Source organism: Astatotilapia calliptera, chromosome 3, assembly GCF_964374335.1.
Source record: "Astatotilapia calliptera chromosome 3, fAstCal68.1, whole genome shotgun sequence".
Taxonomy (NCBI): Eukaryota; Metazoa; Chordata; class Actinopteri; order Cichliformes; family Cichlidae; genus Astatotilapia; species Astatotilapia calliptera.
The window spans coordinates 2,118,118-2,144,651 of NC_137424.1; the positions used below are offsets into that span (position 1 = coordinate 2,118,118).

At 41.5% G+C, this 26,534-nt stretch overlaps 1 protein-coding gene and 1 long non-coding RNA gene across 3 annotated transcripts in view; both read left to right on the forward strand.

Annotated features, from left to right (window-relative positions):
* The first annotated feature begins 346 nt into the window (after positions 1–346).
* LOC145419297 (uncharacterized) lies at positions 347–2,807 on the forward strand. 2 transcript variants are annotated; one of them, XR_013905028.1, is made up of 3 exons: positions 347–511; positions 2,204–2,336; positions 2,592–2,807. It is a non-coding gene; the product is annotated as an uncharacterized LOC145419297 (long non-coding RNA). The 2 variants fall into 2 exon arrangements; XR_013905027.1 differs by having other exon boundaries at positions 357–511; positions 2,204–2,807.
* Positions 2,808–3,312: 505 nt separating this feature from the next.
* Positions 3,313–26,534, forward strand: part of LOC145422772 (protein NLRC3-like) — a 31,290-nt gene continuing 8,068 nt past the window's right edge. Inside the window, exons 1-4 of the mRNA XM_080294545.1 lie at positions 3,313–3,334; positions 4,241–6,038; positions 6,532–6,705; positions 11,239–11,412. Of these exons, the coding sequence (XP_080150671.1) occupies positions 3,313–3,334; positions 4,241–6,038; positions 6,532–6,705; positions 11,239–11,412 (2,168 nt within the window). The remainder of the gene's footprint in view (positions 3,335–4,240; positions 6,039–6,531; positions 6,706–11,238; positions 11,413–26,534) is intronic.

The window sequence follows — 26,534 nt, forward strand, 5'->3', positions numbered from 1 at the left end:
TTCATGGATTCATGTGAGCAGCAGATGAACTTTGTACCAACAACATCTTCAATAACAGAGTCTGAATGAAGCTCAGGTGTTGATGCTGCTCACTGATTGGACGCTTGCTTTCAGCTCTGCTCTCAGTCTTTACTGCACAGGTGAAGGTAGAAAGTGTGACTGGATCTATAGACTGGAAACAGAGAAACATGCTGAACATTTGAAGCTTTGCAGCAGAAATGTTCATGTTACAAATACAGCAGAGCTGATCTGGGATCAGTGTGTTCACACCTGCAGCTACAACAAGGTTTCATGTCTCCACACGTCAGCATGTGAACTTTACTCTGACTCAGTCTGAGCAGTCAGATGGCATATTTTTAAAGTTAACACATCAGCACACACAGAGCTGAGCCCCTCCCACCTGTGCTGAGTTTCAGGTGGAGCCCCGCCTCCTTCCAGGAAGCAGCTCACCTGTGTGTCCGTGTTTAGTGTCCAGGTGTGGAGTGGAGCTTGTTGTTGGTGTGAAGAAACTGTAAGTTTGCTTTGTTTCCTCCTTTAACAGTTTGTCTTTAGGAACTTTACTGTTTGTTCAGCTCGTGTTTGATTTCTTCACACAACAAACTGTGTGTGTTTGTATTTCCGGTCTCTCCATTAAAGTCAGTGTGTAATGTTTCCTGGCTAACATCAGCTGTGTGCAGCTTAGTTCAGCACAAATCTGCCGCTCCATAGTTCACGGTAACGGACTCACAGCTGGACCAACGAGGCCGAGTGTGTCCGCCACTCTGAGCTACGTTCGTGTTTGTGTACTTGTAGTTTGTACTTTGAGTTCAGTCAGAGCCCACAGAGGACGCAGCGTACGTGATGACGTCACAGCCCTTTACCTCCTTTACTGTCACTGTGATTAATGTTTACACACGAGACACCTGCAGAGCTCTGACGCTGAGCTAGCACACAGCATGCTAACACTAAGCTAAAGCTAAGCTAACACTAAGCTAACACTAAGCTAGCCAAGAACCCAGAGTGAGGTTAAAGCTGAGTAAACACTGACCCCAGACCAGCACCGTGATAAAGTGAGCTGCTGCTGCTGAACTTGAACAGGTAACAAAGTGATGAGCAGTCAGGCTGCAGGTTTCTACCTGTTCATGTTTCTACAGTAGAATCACTTTGAAGTGTCTTTGTGCTGTTTCATCTTTGATTTGTGTTCATAAACACTCAGAGAAACATCACGTGACCTCATCAGGATCTGTGTTGGTGTGTGGGGCTGTACCTCAGCTTTATGTTGTTACATGCTCATTTGTTCATTTTAACATCAAAGTAATGTTATGAGGAGTAATGAAGTAACGTACTCCATTACTTTTAATTAAAGTGTTCTGTGTAATATGTGTAATAATGACTGTTTTGAGTAATGACCAACACTGATCACAACAAAGAGGAAATGCCTCCAACATGCACAAACATTTGAGCCACAACATGCAGTTAATGTGCACAAATGTCTTTGATATGCTGCTCAGTGATGGTGGTGACTGTCAGAGCAGAGCTACTGAGAATCAATAAGTAATATCAATGATGGGATCAGAATCACTAAATTCTTCTCATCCCTGTCAGTATCATACATGTGCTGTATAATGTGATAAATGTAGAGGTGCTGGCTGTTCTCTCACTCTGCTGTTTAGCTGTAAAGGACGCCTCCCTGCCTTTGTCTCATTCATGACCTTTAATAGTCTCTTCTAACATGCAGAGATCTGTATGATCTGTTTCATAGAGTCTAACCAGCCTGTACAGGTAACAACAACAGTCACTGCATCACTGACACACAAACGTCATCTCTGTCAATAACAACATTCATACATGGAATAAAAACACATCAGTGGATCATTGCTGGAGCTGATGTTTGTGCTCCTGGTGCAAAGGCTCTCAGTTTCCTCCTTGAAATAACATCAGTGGTGGGTCAGCGACATGCTTTCTTTCCCTCTCAGGTTTAAATATCTGGGACTCTCCACCGTTTGGTTTTAGAGCTGAAGAAGCTTCTCTGATGAAACGTCTTCCAGAAACTTAAAGACGTCTCTTTTCTCTCCAAGCTCCTTAGATCACATGACCTGGATGACTGAACCTACAGACATATTGACCTGGTTTCATGGTCACATGACAGGTCAGAGGTCAGCGACTGTAACTCAGTTCCTCCTGTTAATGTGAACTCACTGAGTGTTTGTGGTTTACCTCTCAGACTGACTGAAGATGATGATGGAGGAAGAGGAGGACAGAGCAGAGTCTGCAGGGTCCAGCTGTCCGTCTGTGAGGAGTGACCGGTCCAAACCTCTAAATCCTCCAGCCTTCAGTGGTGAACCTGGAGCAACGAGGTCAGAGAGCTGAACTCACTGAGTAACAGAAATAATTCTGCACTGACATTATAATCAGTGTTGACTCTGGTTGATTGTCTGACTGTGTTTGTGAGCTGAGAGGAAATGAAAATGAGTTTGTAACAAAAATCAGTTTTGTCCAGTTTTCCTGTAAAAAGCTGAACTCTAATCTAAGAGGATGTTACTGACAGGAAACAGCTGCATTATCTGCAGTCTGTGTGATCACAGCTGCTTCAATCATGTTTGTGTCTGCAGAGGTCAGAGGTCACAGTCTGCAGGGTCCAGCTGTCCGTCTGTGAGGAGTGACCGGTCCAAAGGTGTCCCTCCACTCTTCAGTGGTGAACCTGGAGCAACGAGGTCAGAGAGCTGTGATGACTCCTTTACATGTTTGTGTTTCCTGGATAAATATGACCTGAAACATCCTCAGATTGTTACAAAGATTCATTAAAAAGAAAAGAATGAAAGAGAAAAGATCCAAATGTTCGACTTGGTCATTTGCTGTTTGAGGACAGTGATGCTCATATCTGTGGGGAAAGTGTGACCTGAGTGGGTTCATGTTTGTCTTTAAAGAACAGAGCTGCTCTGATTCTCTTTGTGTCTGATCTGTTAAACAGTCTGAGAGGTCACACAGAGACCCAGCAGCTAAAGCCTGGATCATACTGGCTGCTGTTACTCCATCAGGACAACACTGAACCACAGTGGTGTGGATGTAGTGGATAAATCCCACCATACTGATGCTCAGAGTTAACCACAGGGAACAAAACCAGATGTTACCTTCAGATTGTGACCTTTGGAGTGGACGATGCAGATTTCAATAGAGAATAAATGTTGTTGTTTTTCAGCTGTGAAGAAAGAATCTAATTTTCTGAACTTAAGAATTTATGATGCTGGAAACAACATGGAGACTATAACACAACATTTCCACTGTGTTCATAGAATGAATGTAAAACTGTCAGACATTCATTAAATATGCAAAATGTCTACAGAAGCATCAGAGGGTCAGACGTGAAGCACTCAGTGATTTTGATCAAATGACTCATCAGTTATTGATCTGTACTACACTGATCTACCACGTTAGTAAAGCTGGTGTTCTGGTGGTGGAGGGAGACTCGGATCATGTTCTGGTTTTGGAGCAGTGATCTGCTGATGGTTCAGTTTGATGAGCTTCTTCAAAATCATCCCTGACATCACCACTGAAAGGACGTCCATGAAAACAGACTGAAAATTACTGATATGTTCACAATCTGAGAGTTTAAAACTTGACAGACTTGATTCAGATGAAGTTATTTGAGCAGAAACTCCTGGATCTTTATCCTGTGTTGATCTAATCCTTCATGGTTCCTCCACAGAGTGGACCAGCAGAGCTCAGAGGTTCCCAGTGGTCAGTCTGCCCAGCAGCATCAAACACAGCTGGACTCCATATTTATGGTCTGTACATGTACAACAACTACTGTTACATCTGTCCTGTTCACAGTCATCTCCATGCTGCTCTTTGTAGACCAGTGGATTGTCAGTGTGTCCAACATGGATCTGATGTTTGGCTCCATGATTTCAGTCTGATTGGCTCATTCATAAATATTCTGTTCCAGCTGCTGGAGGACAACATCATCACTTTTGTGAAGAACGAGCTGAAGAAGATCCAGAAGGTTCTGAGTCCAGGTTACCCAGAATGCTTAGAGAGTCAGAGGAGCAGCAGCAGAGAGGCATGTGTGAAGATCACAGTGGACTTCCTGAGGAGAATGAAGCAGGAGGAGCTGGCTGACCGTCTGCAGAGCAGTAAGAGGATTTATCTAAAGATTTAAGCTGCTGGATAAATGAACATTTTCCAGAGATGGAAGATGGAGCAACATATTTTAAAGATTAGTTCTTTTTGGAATTGAGTGTTTATTTTTCTTCTCATTCAGAACTTCCAGCTGCAGTTTGTCACCGTAACCTTAAATCCACCCTGAAGAAGAAGTTCCAGTGTGTGTTTGAGGGCATCGCTAAAGCAGGAAACCCAACCCTCCTGAATCAGATCTACACAGAGCTCTACATCACAGAGGGAGGGACTGCAGAGGTCAATGATGAACATGAGGTCAGACAGATTGAAACAGCATCCAGGAAACCAGACAGACCAGAAACAACCATCAGACAAGAAGACATCTTTAAAGCCTCACCTGAAAGAGATGAACCAATCAGAACAGTGCTGACAAAGGGAGTGGCTGGCATTGGGAAAACAGTCTTAACACAGAAATACAGCCTGGACTGGGCTGAAGACAAAGCCAACCAGGACATCCAGTTCATATTTCCATTCACTTTCAGAGAGCTGAATGTGCTGAAAGAGGAAAAGTTCAGCTTGGTGGGACTTGTTCATCACTTCTTTACTGAAACCAAAGAAGCAGGAATCTGCAGCTTTGAAGACTTCCAGGTTGTGTTCATCTTTGATGGTCTGGATGAGTGTCGACTTCCTCTGGACTTCCACAAAACTACAATCCTAACTGACCCTAGAAAGTCCACCTCAGTGGATGTGCTGCTGATAAACCTCATCAGGGGGAAACTGCTTCCCTCTGCTCGCCTCTGGATAACCACACGACCTGCAGCAGCCAATCAGATCCCTCCTGACTGTGTTGGCATGGTGACAGAGGTCAGAGGGTTCACTGACCCACAGAAGGAGGAGTACTTCAGGAAGAGATTCAGAGATGAGGAGCAGGCCAGCAGGATCATCTCCCACATCAAGACATCACGAAGCCTCCACATCATGTGTCACATCCCAGTCTTCTGCTGGATCACTGCTACAGTTCTGGAGGATGTGCTGGAAACCAGAGAGGGAGGACAGCTGCCCAAGACCCTGACTGAGATGTACATCCACTTCCTGGTGGTTCAGGCCAAAGTGAAGAAGGTCAAGTATGATGGAGGAGCTGAGACAGATCCTCACTGGAGTCCAGAGAGCAGGAAGATGATGGAGTCTCTGGGAAAACTGGCTTTTGATCAGCTGCAGAAAGGAAACCTGATCTTCTATGAATCAGACCTGACAGAGTGTGGCATCGATATCAGAGCAGCCTCAGTGTACTCAGGAGTGTTCACACAGATCTTTAAAGAGGAGAGAGGACTGTACCAGGACAAGGTGTTCTGCTTCATCCATCTGAGTGTTCAGGAGTTTCTGGCTGCTCTTCATGTCCATCTGACCTTCATCAACTCTGGACTCAATCTGCTGGAACAACAACAAACAACATCCAAGAAGTCTGAAACAGGAGAATCTGCAAAGAAACACTTCTACCAGAGTGCTGTGAACAAGGCCTTACAGAGTCCAAATGGACACCTGGACTTGTTCCTCCGCTTCCTCCTGGGTCTTTCACTGCAGACCAATCAGACTCTCCTACGAGGTCTGCTGACACAGACAGGAAGTAACTCACAGACCAATAAGAAAACAGTTCAGTACATCAAGGAGAAGCTCAGTGAGAATCTGTCTGCAGAGAAAAGCATCAATCTGTTCCACTGTCTGAATGAACTGAATGATCGTTCTCTAGTGGAGGAGATCCAACAGTCCCTGAGATCAGGAAGTCTCTCCACAGATAAACTGTCTTCTGCTCAGTGGTCAGCTCTGGTCTTCATCTTACTGTCATCAGAAGAAGATCTGGATGTGTTTGACCTGAAGAAATACTCTGCTTCAGAGGAGGCTCTTCTGAGGCTGCTGCCAGTGGTCAAAGCCTCCAACAAAGCTCTGTAAGTACATATGTGATCATAGCTTTAGCTTTTAAATGTTTATTCTAGTTAACACAGATCAGGTGGAACAACTCAAATAAAATATCAAAAATATTAAGTGGTCATCGGTACTCAGTTTGTTCAATACTGAATACAATGGAGCACAAATTGTCCACGTTTCTGAAATATTTCTGGGTGTAACTGTCACCAAAGTGCAATTTAGACCTGGCCTGTGGTTGTTATCTAAGTGATAATCATCAATTCTACTAAAACAAATACAAAATAAAGAAGTTTGACACATTCTGTTGATATCAAAAGCACACTGAACAATTCAGTGTTGTTTTACTGCTGTTCTCTCTTCACTTCTTCTCCTCTGATTCTCTCCACATGTTGCTCTGCATCAGTGCTCAGTTTCCTGACAAAACAAGATGAAATATTGCTAAATATAATAGTATCTCATTACACTTCAACAGAAGTGTTTTATTTTTGTAATTGTTTATCTGTTATTTTTCAGACTGAGTCACTGTGACCTGTCAGAGAGAAGCTGTGAAGCTCTGGCCTCAGGTCTCAGCTCTCAGACCTCTAATCTGAGACAGCTGGACCTGAGTAACATCAACCTGAAGGATTCAGGCGTGAAGCTTCTGTCTGAAGGACTGAAGAGTCCACACTGTACACTGGAAACTCTCAGGTGAGATCAAGCATTTTTCTTTCATCAACTGACAGAATTAGCAGATTAATAATAAGGCAGTCCTCTAATAAGAGGAGAAGTGGAGGTGTTTTGAAGGGCAACATACTCTTATGTTAACAAGACAGGAAGTAGTTCCTGGGAACTGCTTCCTTTGTTATTGTCTAAGTAGAAACATGATGGTGAAACAGTGATGAGTTTGCAGAGGAGAATCCACACAACACAACAATGCTGTTGCGAGCTGAAAGCAGACTTCTCACAGATTCTGAGGCTGCAGGTTTCATCACTGTCCAACCAAAATTCACTGAACCAGCAGTAAATGAACGTCCAAAACTACACTTCATGTTTAAAAAACAGATGATCAGGGGGATTTGTGTTTACATCTTTTTTGTGTGATCTGTTCACCTGCTGTTTCAGCTGTTTGGTGGTTGTTGAGATGGTTTTGTGAACTTTTAGCTGAGATTCTGACGTTTCTGTAGATACCACACATGTCTAATTACTTTGTACAGCATGAATGGCCATAACGAGGTTTTTAACAGTAAGAAAAGTTGTAAAACTTGAGAAAATATAGTTAAAAGTCCAAAACCTTCTACGTCTGGTGGCTTGTGGTAAGGAGCAGATCAAACGAGTAAAGAATTACGTTATAATTATAAATGGCTTCAACAGCACATTCAGGTCTGTGAGACTCATTCAGACACTGAGCCGTGGCTCTGTGCTACATGCACATATTTCTGCATCTCTGCCATTCAGACACACTTTATATATAGTTTATTTTATGTAGTATTCAATACTGAACTGTACATTTAGTCTTTTTAAAGGCAGCAAGTTTTATTCAGTGTTTTCATAAAAGCCTTATTTCTATCCATTTACTGCTATTAGGAAGAACACGTGAGGTTTAAGACCTGGACCAGTTTGAAACCTTTTGTCCTCCACAGTGGAAAATGGGTGGAAATAAAAATGGGTCTCACTTTAGCCAGCTCCTAATTTTATCAGTTCTGCTCTCAGCGTCTCCTGTATATCTCCTGTATAAATGTTGCACTCAGCTTTGTGGTCTCCAATATCACTGAAATGCAGCCAGATGCTGCTCATTTTGCCTTTTCACTCTTTCCTGACACGCTTGCATTTCAGTACAGCTCCCATTTCTCTGTGTACTGGTCTCTACCACTACCCTTGCTGTCTATGGGACATGTCTTCTTTCACATAATGGTATGATCCCAGTCTGTCTCTTAAAGTGTTTGGCCACATGGTTTGCTCATCAGAATAAAACCTCAGCCGTGCTCACATTGATTATCAGCAAGCCTGAAAATTCATCAATATTTGACATATGAAATTATGTCAAGGGCTGGATTTGGCCCACGGGCCATATGTTTGACACCCCTGGTTTACACAGTTTGGTATTCAATGTACAAGTGAGCTAGCTCTCAGCTAACTAGCAGACAAGCTAACTGCTGGGACTGCGTCTTTCTAACAAGAGCGTCAGACACTCAGACTGGTTTCCTTTGTGGATGATGATGTGTTCTCACACTGGTCCTTCATGCTGATGCTGCCATCCACCCACTGCTCCTGGATTCTCATCATCATCTCCATCAGCCCTCACAATACTCCACCTTCATCAGCTTCATGTTCAGCAGCCTGGATGGACAGTAATTCTTTCCATGGGTTATGATGGGACATTGAGAGCTGAAGTCAAACAGCAGTGAGAATGAAAGACTGATTCATTTCTATTTAGTCTTGTGATGTGCAGCTTTGTTCAGAGCATTAAGGCCCAGCAAAGATTACTGAGGTCATAGAGTCCTGATGAAACCTGTGTGCTTATAGAAACTGAGACCAGATGAACCAGAATAGAAGGACATTAAAATGAAGTGTCAGCTACACAAAGGCAAAGCTATTCAGTTGTTGCTGTGAGTTATTTAAATGGAGGATGGAGTCAGACTTTAAGCTGCTGGACTCAGTCACTATATCCTGTTGTCCTCATAGAACCTGGACACACAGACTCACCTGTGACACAGTGACACACAGTGTGGGCTACACACACATTAGAAAGTGGATCAGTCACACTTGTGCAATCATTTGTTGTGCTGGGAAACCATGAACACTTTGAATCACATTAATGGCTTTGTTACAGCAACATTCAATCATGAGTTCAAAAGTAGTGTATTGTGTACTTATTTTAATAGTACTGCAGTATGAGAAGTGCAACATTCAGTGTGCAGAAACAGATCAGGTGCTTTCTAACAGCAGTGTTCCCTTTAACACAGCAGCAGTTCAAATATTTCTGTCAGTCTGAGCTGAAACATGAATCTAATCAAATATCAAATCAAAGTTCTTTGCCTCTGCCAGGACGTTAACATTTGATCTAGTTTTTTACAAAGTTCCCTCAGCGTCCAGAGCCACCAACATACCTTTGATCAACAGCAAGTGAACATTTATAAATGTGTGTTTGCAGAACAGGAAGCAGCAGAACTATTGTTCTGTTATCAGGCAGCAGCACAAACGCTCATCAGCTCATTTACTGTGCAGGACTTTGAGTGTGTGAAGTGTGTGTTTGTGCTGGATTTCCTTTGGAGAATCTCAGTCAGAAACCAGACAAAGAAAAACTCTTTCAACAGTCCAGGTTGAGTTGACAACATGAACTGCATTTATCTTCCTCTGACTGACATGTTCTTCCTCCTCTGCACCGAGCCAGCTGCTAAGACTCACAAGCTCATTGACATTTTCTGATGATAAAGAAACTCTCTTCTTCTGCACAATATGAGCAGCAACAGAGAAGAAGCTTTCACAGGTACAGATGTTGCAGCTGTGGCCAAGTACATGTGCTGCATGTTGGAGCAGCACTCTAATGGACAGGCCTCTGTACTGATGGTGGGCTCTGCTCTGTATCCACCACACTGTTCTCAGCTGAGTCTTCCTCCTGTTCACAATCACACTCTGATCAAGCATGTTCACGTTGTAACGCCGTGGCTTTCGTAGTCTCTCCTTTTTCTACAGCTCATGTGTTCTTCTTGTGATGCTGCGTCTTGAGGCTCATACATGCCGTCATTTGTTGATCCTAAGAACGTTCCTCAGACCGACTTCTTCAACAACAGATAACTTTAGTTGTATCAACACTGCCTCCTGGAACAGTTTAAAATGAACATGTCAAAGATCTGTACCTGTCTCCATGTTTCTGTCCCCGCCCCTTTCTTTCTGTCCTGGGTCATGTGAGCGCTGCAGTAGTATTAGGCCCACCCTCAATGCTCCCATTGGCTGAGACGCATAATGACGCCCATTTCAAGCCAGCACTGATCAACATCCCTCCTGTGACCCATGGCTGTTATATTCAGAGCCAGTGAGCACTTTCACAATAATCATGATTTTAAAAACTGTGATTAAAATAATTGCTGACGTTAATCAGTTAATGAGTTAACGAGATTATAACAGGTTAAGTTGCCCTAATAATTAGACTTTGGTGACAAACTGATGTGATCTCCATGTTTCCTTTGTTGGACTGTGGGCGAGTGTCAGAACTGAATGCACTGAGTAACATGTAGAGTTTAAACATGTGTCAGTTCCAGTTTTAGAGCTCTAAAGTGCAGCTATCATGTTAGGAATATGTTAGGAATAGACAGGAACACTGAGCACACTGAGGTCAAATCTTTATTTTACCACTCGCTGCATTCTTGATGTTCATGAATTCAGCAGCTTCATGATTGTCTGCAGCATTAATCTCATATTTCCATTAAAAGTGTTGAATTTGACTGTTTGATGTTCTTTATGATCTCTGGCACCAGTTCATCTGTAGGCTGAGCTCAGTCCATCCATTTAGTGAAATGATGTTTAAAGGTCTCCTTGTTCTGTGAGCGTGCACAGATCCTGAAGCAGAAAGCCTGGGTTACAGAGAAATGATCATCACTGTGATGATGCTCATCATCTCTGACTGGGATTTGAGGTTTTGTCAAAGCAGCAAAGAAAGCCTGGCTATGTTGGACTGGGTGTGGCAGCAGCTCCCAGTTTGAGTTCAGGAGACAGACACCCTCTCTACTTTGAAGATCAGCTTCAAACTTTCCTTTTTGATAAAGCTTATAGTTCGAGCTGGATCAGGTGACCCTGAACCATCCCTTAGTTATGCTGCTATAGGCTCGGGCTGTTGGTGGACTTCCCATGATGCTCTGCTTTCTTCTCCCCTCTTTTCACTCCTGATGCTTTTATATGTCACTACTGCATGTCCTTAACTTTTGTCTCTCTGTTTTGTTCTTGTCTCTCTGAGCTCATCTCTTCTCTTTCCCCTCACCCTGCAACCAGTCATGGTAGATGCTCCTCCTGGAACCTGTTTTCACTGGGAGGATCTTTGTGTCAAAGGGAGTTCTTCTTCCCACCATCACCAGGTGCTGCTCACAGTGGAGGCGGTCACCTTACACTGTTAAACAGCTTCAGATGACTGTTGTTGTCTGTTGGGTATTGTCACTTATAAATAAAGTTACAATGGATGGATAGATGTTACTGTGACAAAGAGAAAACAACTGTTGACAGATAGATTGTTGTTTTGTGTGTCTGCAGTCTGTCAGGCTGTCTGATCACAGAGGAAGGCTGTACTTCTCTGGCCTCCGCTCTGAGCTCCAACCCCTCCCATCTGAGAGAGCTGGACCTGAGCTACAATCATCCAGGTCCCTCAGGAATGAAGCTGCTGTCGGCTGGACTGAAGGATCCAGGCTGGAGACTGGACACTCTCAGGTATGGAGAGAAAATCTGATAGAGGAGGAAGAGCTGGAAACATTTCCCGTGTCTTTCACTCACTTCCTGTTTGTTTCCTGCAGATGACACATGAACAATCACACATGCAGGAATCTTTTCAGGGACAGACACACTAGTCTAGCTGGATAGTTCATGGATATTTATGTAGGGGTCTCCAAGGAGTCTGTTTGCAGGAACATTTAGGTCACAGGTGTACCTGATATAGATGCCAGTGTACCTAATAAAGTGTCAGCTAACATTTGGAAATGGAAGCTTAAATAATGACAAACTGTACATTCACAGCTGAATTCACAATAAATTTGCTCTGAAGTGCACATTTTTCTGTTATTGTTCTCAAACAACAGAATGAGAATGAAATATTGATTCTAACAGGGCCCATAAACAGCATTAGCTTAGCAGCATTAGCTTATCAGAGTTTCTATCATGGTCACAGAAATCTTTAGCAGAGAAAAGTGGCCTACTTAGCAATAACTGCTCAAGTTGTATAAAGAAAGGGAAAACAGTATTAGCATTAGCTGCTAATGGCAGCTTACTTAGCATAAACTCTTCACATCTTTATAATGCAAGGGAAAGGAGTCACTCATGGAAGCCTATTTAGCATTAACGTCTCACATCATTATAAAACAAGAGAAAAGGGTATTAGCATAAGCTACTAATGCTTATTCACCTCAAATTAGCTTTAGCTGCTAATGGTAGCCTACTTAGCATTAACTCCTCACTAATATAATGCTAATTCACATCAAATTAGCATTAGCTGCTCATATTGTTATAAGGAAAGAGAAAACAATATTAGCATTAGCTACTAATAGTTATTCAGCCCTAATTAGAATAAGCCTCTAAAAGCAGCCTACTTAGCATTAACTCCTCACATCGTTGTTACCCAACGGGAAAGAGTATTAGTATTAGCTACTATCATTTTTAATAAGTAAGAGAAAACAGTATTAGCATTATTGAATAATGCTAATTCACACTAAATTAGAATTACCTATTTACAAGAGCGTACTTAGAATTAGCCGCTCACATTGTTAAAAAGTAAGGGAAAACAGTATTAGTATTAGCACATAATGCTAATTCACGTCAAAGTAGCATTAGTTAATAATGGCAGCCTACTTAGCATTAACTGCTCACTAATATAATGCTAATTCACATCAAATTAGCATTAGCTGCTCACATTGTTAAAAGGGAAAACAATAATAGCATTAGCTGCTAATAATTATTCACCTAATTAGAGTTAGCCCCTAATGGCAGCCTAGTTAGCATTAACTCCTGACATCGTTATAAGTCAAGTCAAGTCAAGTCAAGTCAACTTTATTTGTCAATTCTGCCACATGTACAGGACATACACAGAATAGAAATTGCGTTACTCTCAAACCCTAGTGATTAGAAAAATGCAAATAAAATAATTAAAAAGTAAAAATTTAAATAAATTTAAATAAATACAATACAATTTTACGTATAACAAAAAAAGCTATGCAATATACATATACAATATTCAAGTAAGAAGGCATAGTGGTGCAAAATAGGCAAATAGTGCAAATGGGGATTTAGTAGTGTACGGTAAGAGATAGTGTAACAACAAAGGCTTATGAGGTCCAATGCTTAAGCAGTCCAATGCTCCACAAAGTGACTGGAGCAGGCCAGTGAGTGCGTCAGAGAGTGAGTGTGTGTGTGTGTGTGACAGAGTTCAGTGAGACCGTGGTGGAGAAGAGGGGAGAGGGGGCAGAATCGGGAGGGAGTTTAGCTTCCTGACAGCCTGATGGATGAAGCTGTCCTTCAGTCTGCTGGTCCTGGCCTGGAGACTCCGCAGTCTCCTCCCTGACGGCAGCAGCTTGAAGAAGCTTTGCATTGGGTGCGTGGGATCAGCCGCTATGCAAAGGGCTTTTTTAGTGAGACGGGTGCTGTAAATGTCCTGGAGGGAGGGGAGAGAGACACCAATGATCCTCTCTGCAGCTCTCACTATGCGTTGGAGGGTTCTATGGCAGGACGCATTGCAGGCTCCAAACCACACAGTGATGCAGCTCGACAGGATGCTCTCGATGGTGCCTCTGTAGAAAGTGTACATGATGGGGGCTGGTGCTCCTGCTCTTCTTAGTTTGCGGAGAAAGAAGAGACGCTGCTGTGATTTCTTGGCCAGTGCTGTGGTGTTGTACGTCCAGGAGAGATCCTCTGTGATGTGCACACCCAAGAACTTGGTGCTGCTCACTCTCTCCACAGACGCTCCGTCAATGGTCAGAGGAGCATGTTGGGTGTGCATTCTCCTGAAGTCCACAACAATCTCCTTCGTCTTCTCCACATTCAGAGAGAGATTGTTGTCAGCACACCACGTGGCCAGGTGTCTCACCTCACTTCTGTAGTCGGTCTCATCCCTGTTGCTAATGAGACCCACCACCGTTGTGTCGTCCGCAAACTTGATGAAGAGGTTGGAGCTGTGTGATGGAGTGCAGTCATGGGTCAGCAGAGTGAAGAGGAGGGGGCTCAGCACACATCCCTGCGGGGCCCCCGTGTTTAAAATGATGGTGCTGGATGTATTACTGCCGACCCGTACTGCTTGAGGTCTTCCGGTGAGGAAATCCAACAGCCAGTTGCACAGTGAGGTGTTGAGCCCCAGCTGGACCAGTTTTTGAGTGAGCTGTTGGGGGATTATAGTGTTGAATGCTGAACTGAAGTCTATGAACAGCATTCGAACATATGAATCTTTTTTGTCCAGGTGTGTGAGTGCTGAGTGGAGTGCAGTGGAGATGGCATCATCGGTTGAGCGATTGGGCCGATACGCAAACTGGAAGGGGTCCAGGGAGGGGGGCAGGACAGTCTTGATGTGCTGCATGACTAGTCGTTCGAAGCACTTCATCAGGATGGGAGTAAGTGCAACAGGACGGTAGTCATTAAAGCAGGAGGGAGATGACTTTTTTGGGACCGGAATGATTGTGGTGGCTTTAAAACATGTGGGGACGACAGCCTGGATGAGTGATATGTTGAAGATGTCTGTGAAGACATCAGTGAGTTCCACTGCACAGTCTCTCAGTGCACGACCAGGAATGTTGTCAGGACCCGGAGCTTTACGTGCATTGATCCTGCTGAGGGATCTCCTCACGCTGTCCGGGGACAGAGTCATCACCTGGTCACCAGGAGGGGGTGGGGTCTTCTGTGCAGTGGTGCTGTTTCGGACTTCAAAGCGAGCAAAGAAAGTGTTCAGCTCGTTCAGCAGGGGGATAGTACTGTCACAAGTCTGTGGTGGGGGCTTGTAATCTGTGATGGTCTGAATGCCCCGCCACAGGCTCCGTGAGTCTCTGCTGTCTTTGAAGTGATGGGATATTTTCTTGGAGTACTGTCTCTTAGCCTCTCTGATGCCACGGGAAAGGTTGGCCCTAGCTGTCCTCAGGCTTGCCTCGTCTCCATCTCTGAAGGCAACATTCCGAGCTTTCAGCAGCCTGTAGACCTCTCCTGTCATCCATGGTTTTTGATTGGCCCGGACAGTTATGGTTTTCGTGACTGTTACATCCTCAATGCACTTGTTGATGTAGGCTGTAACAGTCTCTGCGTACTCCTGGAGGTCAGTGGTGTTGTTGTAGGTGGCAGCCTGCTTAAACATGTTCCAGTCTGTGGTGTTAAAGCAGTCCTGTAAAGCCTCTGAAGACCCTTCTGGCCACACTTGTATCTGCTTACGAACCGGTTTGGTGGCTTTAACGAGCGGTCTGTAAGCAGGCATTAGCATGACAGTGATGTGGTCTGAGGCGCCGAGGTGGGGGAGGGGAAAAGCTTTGTAAGCTCCTCTCTGGGTGGTGTAAACAAAGTCCAGTGTGTTATTTCCCCTTGTTGGAAAGTCTATGTGTTGTTGTATTTTTGGAAAAACGCACTTTAAGTCTGCATGATTGAAATCCCCAGCCAGGATGAGAAAAGCATCAGGATGGGCTGTCTGCTGCTCACTGATGTGCTGGTACAGTTCATTCAGTGCCTCGCTCCTGTTGTTGACATTGGAGGAGGGAGGGATGTACACAGCGCACAGTAGTATGGCTGTATATTCCCTCGGTAGATAGAATGGCCGGCACTTAATAACCATAAACTCCAGCACTGGTGAGCAGTGTTTGCAGACCGCAACAGCATCGCGACACCAGGCGTCATTGATGTAAACACAAAGTCCTCCCCCGCGGGTCTTACCTCCCGCGACGATGACTCTGTCAGCACGGTAGCATGTTAGCTGGTCGAGCTGAATGGCGCGGTCCGGGACACTGTCGCTAAGCCATGTTTCCGTGAACACAAAAGCACAGCAGTCCTTTACATTCCTTTGAGATGAACGTAGCAGTCGGATGTCGTCCAGTTTATTTTCTAGCGAGCGTACGTTGGCCAGAACGATAGAGGGGATGGCGGGTTTGTGTGGGCTAGCCGCTAGCCTAGCTCGGATGCCACCGCGCTTACCCCTCTTCTGCTTCCTCTCACACCGCTTGAGGCGCATCCATTGTGGGCGAAGTGCAGGAGTGGGGGTCGGTGATTGAGTAGGCCTTCGGAGCAAACCCAGATCTTTCAGCTTCTCGATGTCCACAGAGTTTAACTTAAAAAGTTTGTTTCTGCCGATGTCGAGAAGAAGTGTTCGGGCATATCCTCGCTTGCACACAGATAGACGCGACAAAGACTTACAAAAACACTGCAACTTACAGGACGAAAAACACGAAAAAGTAGTTTGTTCGGGAGAGAGAGAAGCCGCTGCGTGTGCACGCGCCGCCATGTTGAAGCAAGAGCAGGGGAAAAGGGTTACCATTATCGGATAATGCTAATTTACATCAAATTAACAATAGTTAATAATGGTAGACTTCGTATCACTAGCTGCTGTCATTCTTACAAAGCAAAGGAAAACAATATGAGCATTAGCTGCTAATGCTTTTTCATCTAAAATTAGCATTAGCAGCTAATGGCAGCCTACTTAGCATTAACTCCTCACTAATATAATGCTAATTCACGTCAAATTAGCATTAGCTGCTAGCATCAGCCTACCTAGCACTAGTTGTTCACATTGTTAAAAGGGAAGAGAAAACGATATTAGCATTATCTAATAATGTTGACCTTGGCCCACTGGAAAAGTTCAGAACTAAAGATTTAGGAGTGTTTCTCGATAGCTCTTTCTCATTTGAGAAACAAATAAATTCTGTTATTAAAACCAGCTGTAAGGTTTATATTGTTGATTGTCATTTATACTTAGAAATATTTACTCATATATGCTTAGAGTTGTATAATTGATTGCATAATGATAGAGGTTTGATCCTTAGTAGTGTGTAAAGACTCTGTGTGCCTTCCACAGTGCTCTGGCATGCACACACCACTTGGGGCCATGAGAGAGGTCGTACCCTCTCTTACTGATTTATGGTGTAGGACAGGGGTCTCAAACTCAATTTAGCTGGGGGCCGCTGCAGGCAGAGTCTGGGTGAGGCTGGGCCGCATTAGGTTTTCTACAAGAAAGGCATGGTTAAAAAATTCCAATCTTCTCAAATCTCTTTATTTTTATTTTTTAACACAAAATATGAAAAATAAATAAACAAATTAAGAATTAATAAGAAAATAAATCAATCTGTAATACATAAATAAAATAATAATAAGATATTTTTAGTCAGTGAACTTGTGTGTTTCTTTCAGTCTTCTATATCTGCTGTATTTAGATTGAAATGTCTGTATTAACAGTTCTATAACCTTCTTCTGAACATGAATGGAACACTGTAGAAAATGAACTGTTCTTCTGAACATGGCTTCTCTTGCCTACTCCTTGCTGCTAGAGACTAGAGATGGCACGATACCACTTTTTTATGTCCGATACCGATACCGATATCATAAATTTGGATATCTGCCGATACCGATATGAATCCGATATAGTGTTTTTTAATCAACAAAACTGTTTTTTAAAATATCTTGCTGCATTTTGCAAGTCTGCAAGTTCATACTCAAGTTTAAAACAACAACTACACTAAAGCTATTCTGTTATACCTGTATACAAAAAAAACATTTCATAGTTCAGCAATACTGATCAATCTAATAAACTTAGACCTACACCATCCTCCCTATTCTGGTATTTTAAAGAGTACTTAGCGTAAATATTAAGCAACCTAACTAATAGGGTTCCAACTCCCAGCAACAACAAAAATAAATAAATAAAAAATAGGGAACCACCCCTCACGCTCCACCTCATGATGCTTAATCGACGTAATCAACCTTAATTTGATGCATTGTGAAAAAAAATGCACAGAAATCAATTATTTTTCAAGAAATATTAAATAGATTCAACATCTTTCTTCAGCAAAATTGCAGACTGCACAGATGGTACCTTCCCAAAGTAAAAAGTACTATAGCTTACTAGGGTATATATATTAGACTTAATAGTCACTATATACAGTAATTGACTTCTATTCATTTTACATCAAATTAAAACTTTGGGTGTAAGATTCAGATAATTATTTATTAAAAGCTCGACATATTAAATGAGAATAAGAAAGAAAAGTACGTCTTTGTGCCCCCTTTTCCCAGTTAATGCCCTATCGGCCCCCCTGGCTAAACTTTGCTAGATCCGCCCCTGCACAGTTACCAGCCGTCAGCTACGTAGAAAAAGATCCTGGTGTAGAAAGTAATATTAAATAAATTCTAACAACAGCTGATCAAGCTTAAACGTGCTGCTGTTGTTCAGCCGCTGGTTTCCTCTTTCTGGTGCAAAGTGGGCCAAAAACAAAGAAGAGAGACGGACTCGCGACAGAAAAGCCGATCAGCTGATCATTAAGCAGTTTCATGATTGAAGTAGCAGCCGGAGAGCGAGAGGCAGTCGCTTGTTAAGCTTAACGCAGGAATGCTTTACAAACATTCAGAGATGAACTTACACACTTGCTTTACTTCTCTCGGGGATAACTTTGTCGAAGATGAAATGCCGGGTTGCTAGCGAAGCTCCACATGCTATCCAGACCACCAACAGGTCCCGCATGCCACAGCCGCTCTATCACGTGATGCATACTGCTACGACGTGCTAACGTTCTGAGGTGAGTTACGGCGTGTTGCAAGTTTTGTGAGGTGCTTTCGTGATATTTAATGGATCGGATTACATTTTTTATTTTTCTCCGATATCCGATCCAGTAATTTAGGTCAGTATCGGACCGATACCGATACGTAATATCGGATCGGTCCATCTCTACTAGAGACCTGGCAGCGTTTCCTCTCGCATAGCCGAGCCAGATTTGGCCTGAGGGAGGAAGCAGTTGCGACCCTCAGTATGTCTTGAAGATGATCATCCGTAAGTCTGGACCTGTACTTGGACTTATTGAAGTTCAAAGTGGAGAAGAGCTTTTGGCACAAGTATGTGCTACCAAAAAGGCACATGGTCCACTTGAACATTCGGGAAAGCCGAGGGAAACTAGGGCTCAAGTCTCTCAAAAATTGTCCAAGCTTCTCTGCTTTTCCACTCACCTCCCTGAACTTTGCTTTGAGTTCAGAGTTGCACTGCAGCTCAATGAGCTCCATTTGAAGCACAGAAGGGGCATCTTGCACATCAAAGGAGAAGGGGTCCGCAAAAATGTGAAAGGTGGCTCTGTGTGTCTTGAAGTCAGCAAATCTGGGATCAAATTCCTCCTGTAGCCTCAAAATGACATCAACATACTCGTCAGCACTGAATGGTGTGCCTGCATCCACGAGTGCCTTGCATGCTGGGAAATGGCAAAGGTTTGTCTGAGAGAGCTGAGCTTTCCAGAGCGCCAGTTTTGTGGAGAATGCTCTCACGTTGTCATAGGCAGCACTGACAAGTTGCCCCTGGCCTTGTAACGTCTTGTTCAGTACATTAAGCTCATGTGTCATATCAACAAGAAAAGCTGAGTCCATGAGCCATTTGGGATCAGTTAGCACAGGAACACTAACTCCATCCTTCTCCATGAAGGCTTCACTTCTGCTCTCAACTCAAAAAGTCTCTTTAATACATTTCCCCTGCTGAGCCAACGTACCTCAGTGAAGTCGAGCACATCCCCATATTCTGACTCCATTTCCTCTAAAAAAGCACAGAAGCTTCGGTGCTTTAAGCCCCTGGATCTGATTTGGTTGATGCATTTCACAACAATAGACATCACATTGTCAAACTTCAGGCATTTGCTGCAAAGGACCTGCTGATGGATGATGCAGTGCAGAGCAATGGCCTCCTCCACGCCTTCCTCTTCCAGTTTGTTTTGTGCCACCAGTCCATGTTTCCTCCCTGTCATTGATGGCGCTCCATCTGTTGTTATTCCAACAAACCTCTTCCATGGCAAACCAACATTCTCAATGGCATCACACAGCTTGTAAATATCTGCTGAGCGGTGGTCTGGCCATGCATTGGAATTACTGTGAGCAGCTCCTCCATCACTTCAAAACTGTCATCAACACCACGGACATACATTGGGAGCTGGGCAGTGTCGGTGATGTCTGTGGTCTCATCAAGAGCGACTGAGTATACACTGAAACATTTGGCTTTCTCACACAGTTGGTCATAAATGTCACTTGACAGGTCAGAAATGCGATCTGCTGCGGTGTTGGCAGAAAGGCTGATGTTGCTAAACTGACCTTTCTTTCCCGGACAGACTATATTTGCAGCCTGCAATATGCACTTTTAGACAAATGCACCTTCTGTGAATGGCTTCCCTGCTTTAGCAATCATCTCACTAACCACGTGGCTCCGACTGCTGCATTATTCTCTTTGGTTGCTTTCTTGGAGAAATCTTGCTGCCTCAGTAGATCTGTTTTAAGACTGGCAACCCGGTTCGCTCTCTCGTCTCCCTGGTATTCTGCATCCACCTCAGCATGTCTAGTTGTGTAATGACGTTTCAAATTGTATTCCTTGTGCAGCGCAACTTTCTCTGTGCAAATAAGACAGGTCGGGGTGCCCCTGTGCTCAACAAAGAAATATTGCATTTCCCACTTTTCCTGAAATTGTCGGTGCTCATCACCAACCTTTCTCTTCACCGCAGGCTTTGAAAAAGACATGTTTGGGGCTATGTGACATTTATAATTAGTGTGAATGCTTGAAAAGCATTCACAGTATTGTTCTTCTAATCTTTATTATTGTGTGGATGCTTTAAGCATCCACACTATTGAGTTCCTGTTTCTCTTTATTCTTTATTATTATTATTATTAGTGTGAATGCTTGAAAAGCATTCACAGTATTGTTCTTCTAATCTTTATTATTATTATATTTTATCTATTCCGTACGTTTTTTGTACTCCTACTCCTTCAAAACCGTTCAACTTAGAAAAACCATTCAAACACCGTTAGATTCCTATTCTTTTGGACATGACTGCTTCTACTTTTCTCATTTTTAACATTTATATTTTTAATTTTATTCAACTTTATTCAACAAAAATTTCCCATGTATTTCAATGGGGAGACCCTTCAAATTCTCATTCAACTTACTCATTTTTAAACTCCTACTACTTCCACATACGTTGACATAGAGCCACCATTCAAACTTTAAAACGAAGACAAGACATTCAACTATTGAACTTGTATTTATCTTTTCAATATCTATTATACTTTTTCTTCAGTTCCAGTTTAAGTTTCATGATGTTTTTTCACCCGTTTCAGAGTTTATAATGGGTGTGTATGGGACGGAATGTTGGGGCTAGAGTGAGGCAGCTCAACTGCTAGAGTGAGAGGAGCAAAAAAATTAATCTTAAAATATTTTTTAAAACTGCTGCTGTGTCCACAGCGTTTGCTCTACAGCCACCATTTTACCCTCAAAACGTAGCCATCGCTGTCCTCTTTCATCCAATGTGTTTACTATTGTCCTAGGTGTTATGGTTCTTTCATAAATGTCACCAATGCACAGCCTCCTCCCTCCAACTCTTCCATAGACTCTAATGTTAAAATGGCTCAGAAGGTTCGTTTGAAAATCAGAAGAGCATTGGGTCTTTCCACTGTCACCACGTCCATATAATAAACTCCACAGACATGAAAACTGAGAATTAGGTAGACTAGAAGCTGCTGTCGCTCACGGTGAAAGAATTTTGTCAATACGACTTTTACTTTTCATTTGGGAACGATTTGTTTCGGCCTGACTTTTCTGTTCATTTTAAGCAGCAAAAGTGAGGCGCATGTCTGTGTACGTGTGTATGGAGCCATTGGGTGCGGTCACTATAGCAACCAGGCTCACACCTGCCTGCTTAACGAGCTCTCTCTCTCACTCTGCCAAGATTCATCTTAAGCACTTCTCTTTCAACTGCTGCTGTGTCCACAGTGTTACAGCCATCATTTTACCCTCAAATTGTCGCCATTATTGTTCTCTTTCCAACACCGTATCTTTCAAAGCTCAGGCATTTAAACTTTTTAAACTGTGTGGATCAAAGTGGAGGGATCACATTTGAGTCATTCAGTGATTCAAAGAATATGACCTTTTAATATTCATTCAGATGTTTTCTGACTCTAAATGTTCTTTTCTCATTTCTTAGGGTTTTCTAATTTACATTTAAAACATTTTCAGTTTTTTTCCAACTCCTTCTTCTGTGTAACCTTCAGCTTTTAGCAGTTCAGCACTTTTGTTTTCAGGTTAAATTCTTTTTTTTTTTTTTTGTTTTTTTTTTTAATCTCATTCAATATTTTTAACTCAAAATTCAGCAATTAATTCATTTCAGTGCATACATTCAGATTCAAGCATTCACACTGCAGTTTCTTCAGAAAATGCACTTTCTAGTTATTATTATTATTCTAGTTGCTTCCGTACACTTTTTGGCACTTAACTACTTCCACAATTTTCAGCCGATTTTCACCGTTCAAATTTTAAACTATTCTGCTATTTTTGCTCTTTCTTGCTACGATTTTTGCTATTTTTAACTATTATACTTTTTAAAATATTCCACTTTTTTCCTTTAATTTGTCCCATTGAAATGAATGGGAAACTTCTGCAATTCTGCTAAAATTTGCTTGTTTTTGAAACTTAACTACTTCCTCATATTTTCACCTAGAACAACCATTCAAACTTTAAAATGTTCATAAATTATTGGGCTATTCAGGTATGATTCAGCTTTTTGAAATCTTTTACTGTTTTACTTTTATGCCTCTTAAAGTTTTGAGTTGCAAAATTGTGATTTTTCACAAAATACATGCGTTGTTATGGTTGCTATGCTCTTGGCTTCCAGTGTGCCACTGAAGGTTTTGCAATTTTCACTTCATGTCCGAACAACTTCTTGCTACTTGCTCAATTTTCACTCAACTTCCACAAATTATACATCAAAACGTAGGTATTTTTGCTGGCTTTCAGAAAATGTCACTATCATTGTTGTGTGATTTATAGAATTTTTGCAAATCTCCTCAGACCAACACAAGGTCTCAAAACTCTCCATATAAAGTCAATGGAGAGCTTGTTCAAAATCATCGCTGGATTTCTGTAATGAGAGGCATATTCGAATCGTCATATCTCCTTAACGAAGCGACTTTAAGACATGAGGCTTGTCCCCGAATATCTTCAGACACCCCTGACGCTCACAATTCAAGAATTTCTTTCTCACCTATTACCGTTCTGAAATGAGTTGGACTTGTTTGAGGGTAGGAAATTCGTCCTTCGCTCAGATTTCTTCAGATTTCAATCTCTGGAAATGAACCACTTTTTTCTCTCGTCATAACTTTTTTTTGGATTTCCACAGAGACCTGAAAATTTCCATGACTGTTCACCAAAGCCTGCTGTCTCTTACGGTGAAAGAATGATATCGATACTCCAAATAGATTTCGAGTTACAAAGCGTTGTTTGAGGGCAAGTCAAGGCAGTTTTTGCTTCGCTCTACTCAGTTATGGTGCATTAGAAGTCAAATATCTTTAATAATTCATATTTTAATGATAAATTGTAAACACTGGAAGACTCCCCCATCTCTTCTGAACAAAACGGTGTAAGAATGACCGCTCTAGCCCCTACGGTTTGGAAATTATGGTCATTTGTTTGAGGGGAGTCCTCACTATGAGAAATAGGCTGCAATAATCCTGTGCATCTCTGTGCTGCGTGTGTAAAAAGAGGCACCTGTTTTGGCGGGAAAAAGTACACAGGCTCTCTGATTGGTGGATTCAAATTCAGCAGCTCCCAGGCTGACCTAGAAACTTACTTCTCTCTCCCTGTGCATTTTTTTGCTGATTTTTGTCATTTAACAAGTATATTTGAGGGACCCTCAGCATGTTCAGCATTTTTTCAGCTGTCCATTTTGCTTTTCCAATTTTTCTGTTTAACTGATTACTATTGTGCTAAATCATACTATTTCTGCTATTTTATAAGATTTGTGCCTAATATAGTATTTCTGCTAAATTACAGTATTTCTGCTTTTTATACTATTTGTGCTAAAACATAGTATTTCTACTAAATGTAGTATTTATGCTTAATCATACTATTTCTGCTTTTTATGGGATTTGTGCCTAATATAGTATTTCTGCTTTTTATAGGATTTTTGCTCAAACATAATATTTCTACTAAATGTAGTGTTTATGCTTAATCATCCTATTTCTGCTTTTTATAGGATTTGTGCTTAATATAGTATTTCTGCTAAATTATAGTATTTCTGCTTTTTATAGTATTTGTGCTAAAACATAGTATTTCTACTAAATGTAGTATTTATGCTTAATCATAGTATTTCTATATATTTCTGCCAGGTCCCCAGGCAGCCAATCCTCTGTGAGGACTTAGACATTCAAATTTTCAAATCAGGGCCTGCACGGTTTCCCAGCCAATCATATATGTGTCCTGAGGCATTGAAATTTGCATATTGGGGCCTTCATGGCTTCTAAGCCAGCCAATCATATCTGAGGGCTGAGGAATTCAAATCCACAAATCAGGGCCTGCACGGCTTCCCAGGCAGCCAATCATATATGTGGCCTCAGGCATTCAAATTTGCATATTGGGGAATTCGTGGCTTCTAAGTCAACAAGTCATCCATGTCGTATATCTCTAAAAATTCACATTTTAATGATAAATTGTTAACACTGGAAGATTCCCCCATCTCTTCTGAACAAAACGGTTTAAGAATGACCGTTCTAGCCCCTACGGTTAGGAAATTATGGTCATTTGTTTGTGGGGAGTCCTCACTATGAGAAATAGGCTGCAATAATCCTGTGCCTCTCTGTGCTGCGTGTGTAAAAAGATGCACCTGTTTTGGCGGGAAAACGTAAACAGCCACTCTGATTGGTGGATTTAAATTCGGCAGCTCTCTCCCTCTGTGTCTGTCTGTGTGTGTGTGTGTGTGTGTGTTTAGTGGGAGAGAGAGGACCCTGCCCTTATTTGGCAGCATGTCATTGTAGGATTTAAATTGAATATAGTTAGACTGGTTGACTGAATTGGATCTTGTGTGTGTGTCTCTCTGTGCATGTGTGTTTCCTCATGTGTACATATTTGTAATTGTGTGGCTGTCATAAATTTTTTTTCAGATTTTTGTCATTTAACAAGTATATTTGAGGGACCCTCAGCATGTTCAGCATTTTTTCAGCTGTCCATTTTGCTTTTCCAATTTTTCTGTTTAACTTATTACTATTGTGCTAAATCATACTATTTCTGCTATTTTATAAGATTTGTGCTTAATATACTATTTCTGCTTTTATAGGATTTGTGCTTAATATAGTATTTCTGCTTTTTATAAGATTTGTGCTTAATATAGTATTTCTGCTAAATGTAGTATTTATGCTTAATCATATTATTTCTGCTTTTCATAGGATTTGTGCTTAATATAGTATTTCTGCTAAATTTAGTATTTCTGATTAATTATAGTTTTTCTACTAAATCATAGTACAGTATTTCTGCTTTTTATGGGATTTGTGCTAAAACAAAGTATTTCTACTAAATGTAGTATTTATGCTTAATCATACCATTTCTGCTTTTTATAGGATTTGTGCTTAATATAGTATTTCTGCTAAATTATAGTATTTCTGCCAAATTATAATATTTGTGCTAAAACATAGTCTTAATTTAAAATTACAATATTCATAGTTCATCACAGTGTCTCTGGTAAATCACAATATTTCTGCTCTGTTGTACTATTTTTCTAAATCATAGTGTTTCTGTAATGTTTAAGTATTTTTGGCTAAATATATTCTTTCTGTTATCTTATACTATTTCTCCTAAATTCTTGTATTTTTGAGAAGTTATCATGTTTCTGGTAAGTTACAATATTTCTGCTAAATTCTGCTATGCTATTGTATCTCTGCCAAGTATTATGTTTCCTCTAAGATATTGCAGTTCTGCTAAGTTATTCCATTTTAGCAAACTTCTTTTGCTTCTGCAAAGTTTTTACAATTTCTGCAACTTTTCAGCTTTTTCAGCTACTTTTTGCATACAGCTTCAGCTTTAAAGCATCCACACTGCATTTTCGCAGGAAATGCAAATTTTTCTAGTTATATTTTATTCTGTATTCCGTACGTTTTTTGAAAGCCTACTCCTTCAAAACCGTTCAACTTAAAAAAACCATTTAAACATCGTTAGATTCCTATTATTTTGGACAACATTGCTTCTATTTTTCTCATTTTTAACATTTATATTTTTAATTTTATTCAACTTTATTCAACAAAAATTTCCCATGTATTTCAATGGGGAGACCCTTCAAATTCTCATTCAACTTACTCATTTTTAAACTCTTACTACTTCAACATACGTTCACATAGAGCCACCATTCAAACTTTAAAACGAAGACAAGACATTCAACTATTCAACTTGTATTTATCTTTTCAATATCTATTATACTTTTTCTTCAGTTCCAGTTTAAGTTTCATGATGTTTTTTCACCCGTTTCAAAGTTTATAATGGGTGTGTATGGGACGGAATGTTGGGGCTAGAGTGAGGCAGCTCAACTGCTAGAGTGAGAGGAGCAAAAAAATTAATCTTAAAATCTTTTTTAAAACTGCTGCTGTGTCCTCAGCGTTTGCTCTACAGGTATGATTTTACCCTCAAAACGTAGCCATGGCTGTCCTCTTTCATCCAATGTGTTTACTATTGTCCTAGGTGTTACGGTTCTTTCATAAATGTCACCAATGCACAGCCTCCTCCCTCCAACTCTTCCATAGACTCTAATGTTAAAATGGCTCAGAAGGTTCGTTTGAAAATCAGAAGAGCATGGTGTCTTTCCACTGTCACCACGTCCATATAATAAGCTCCACAGACA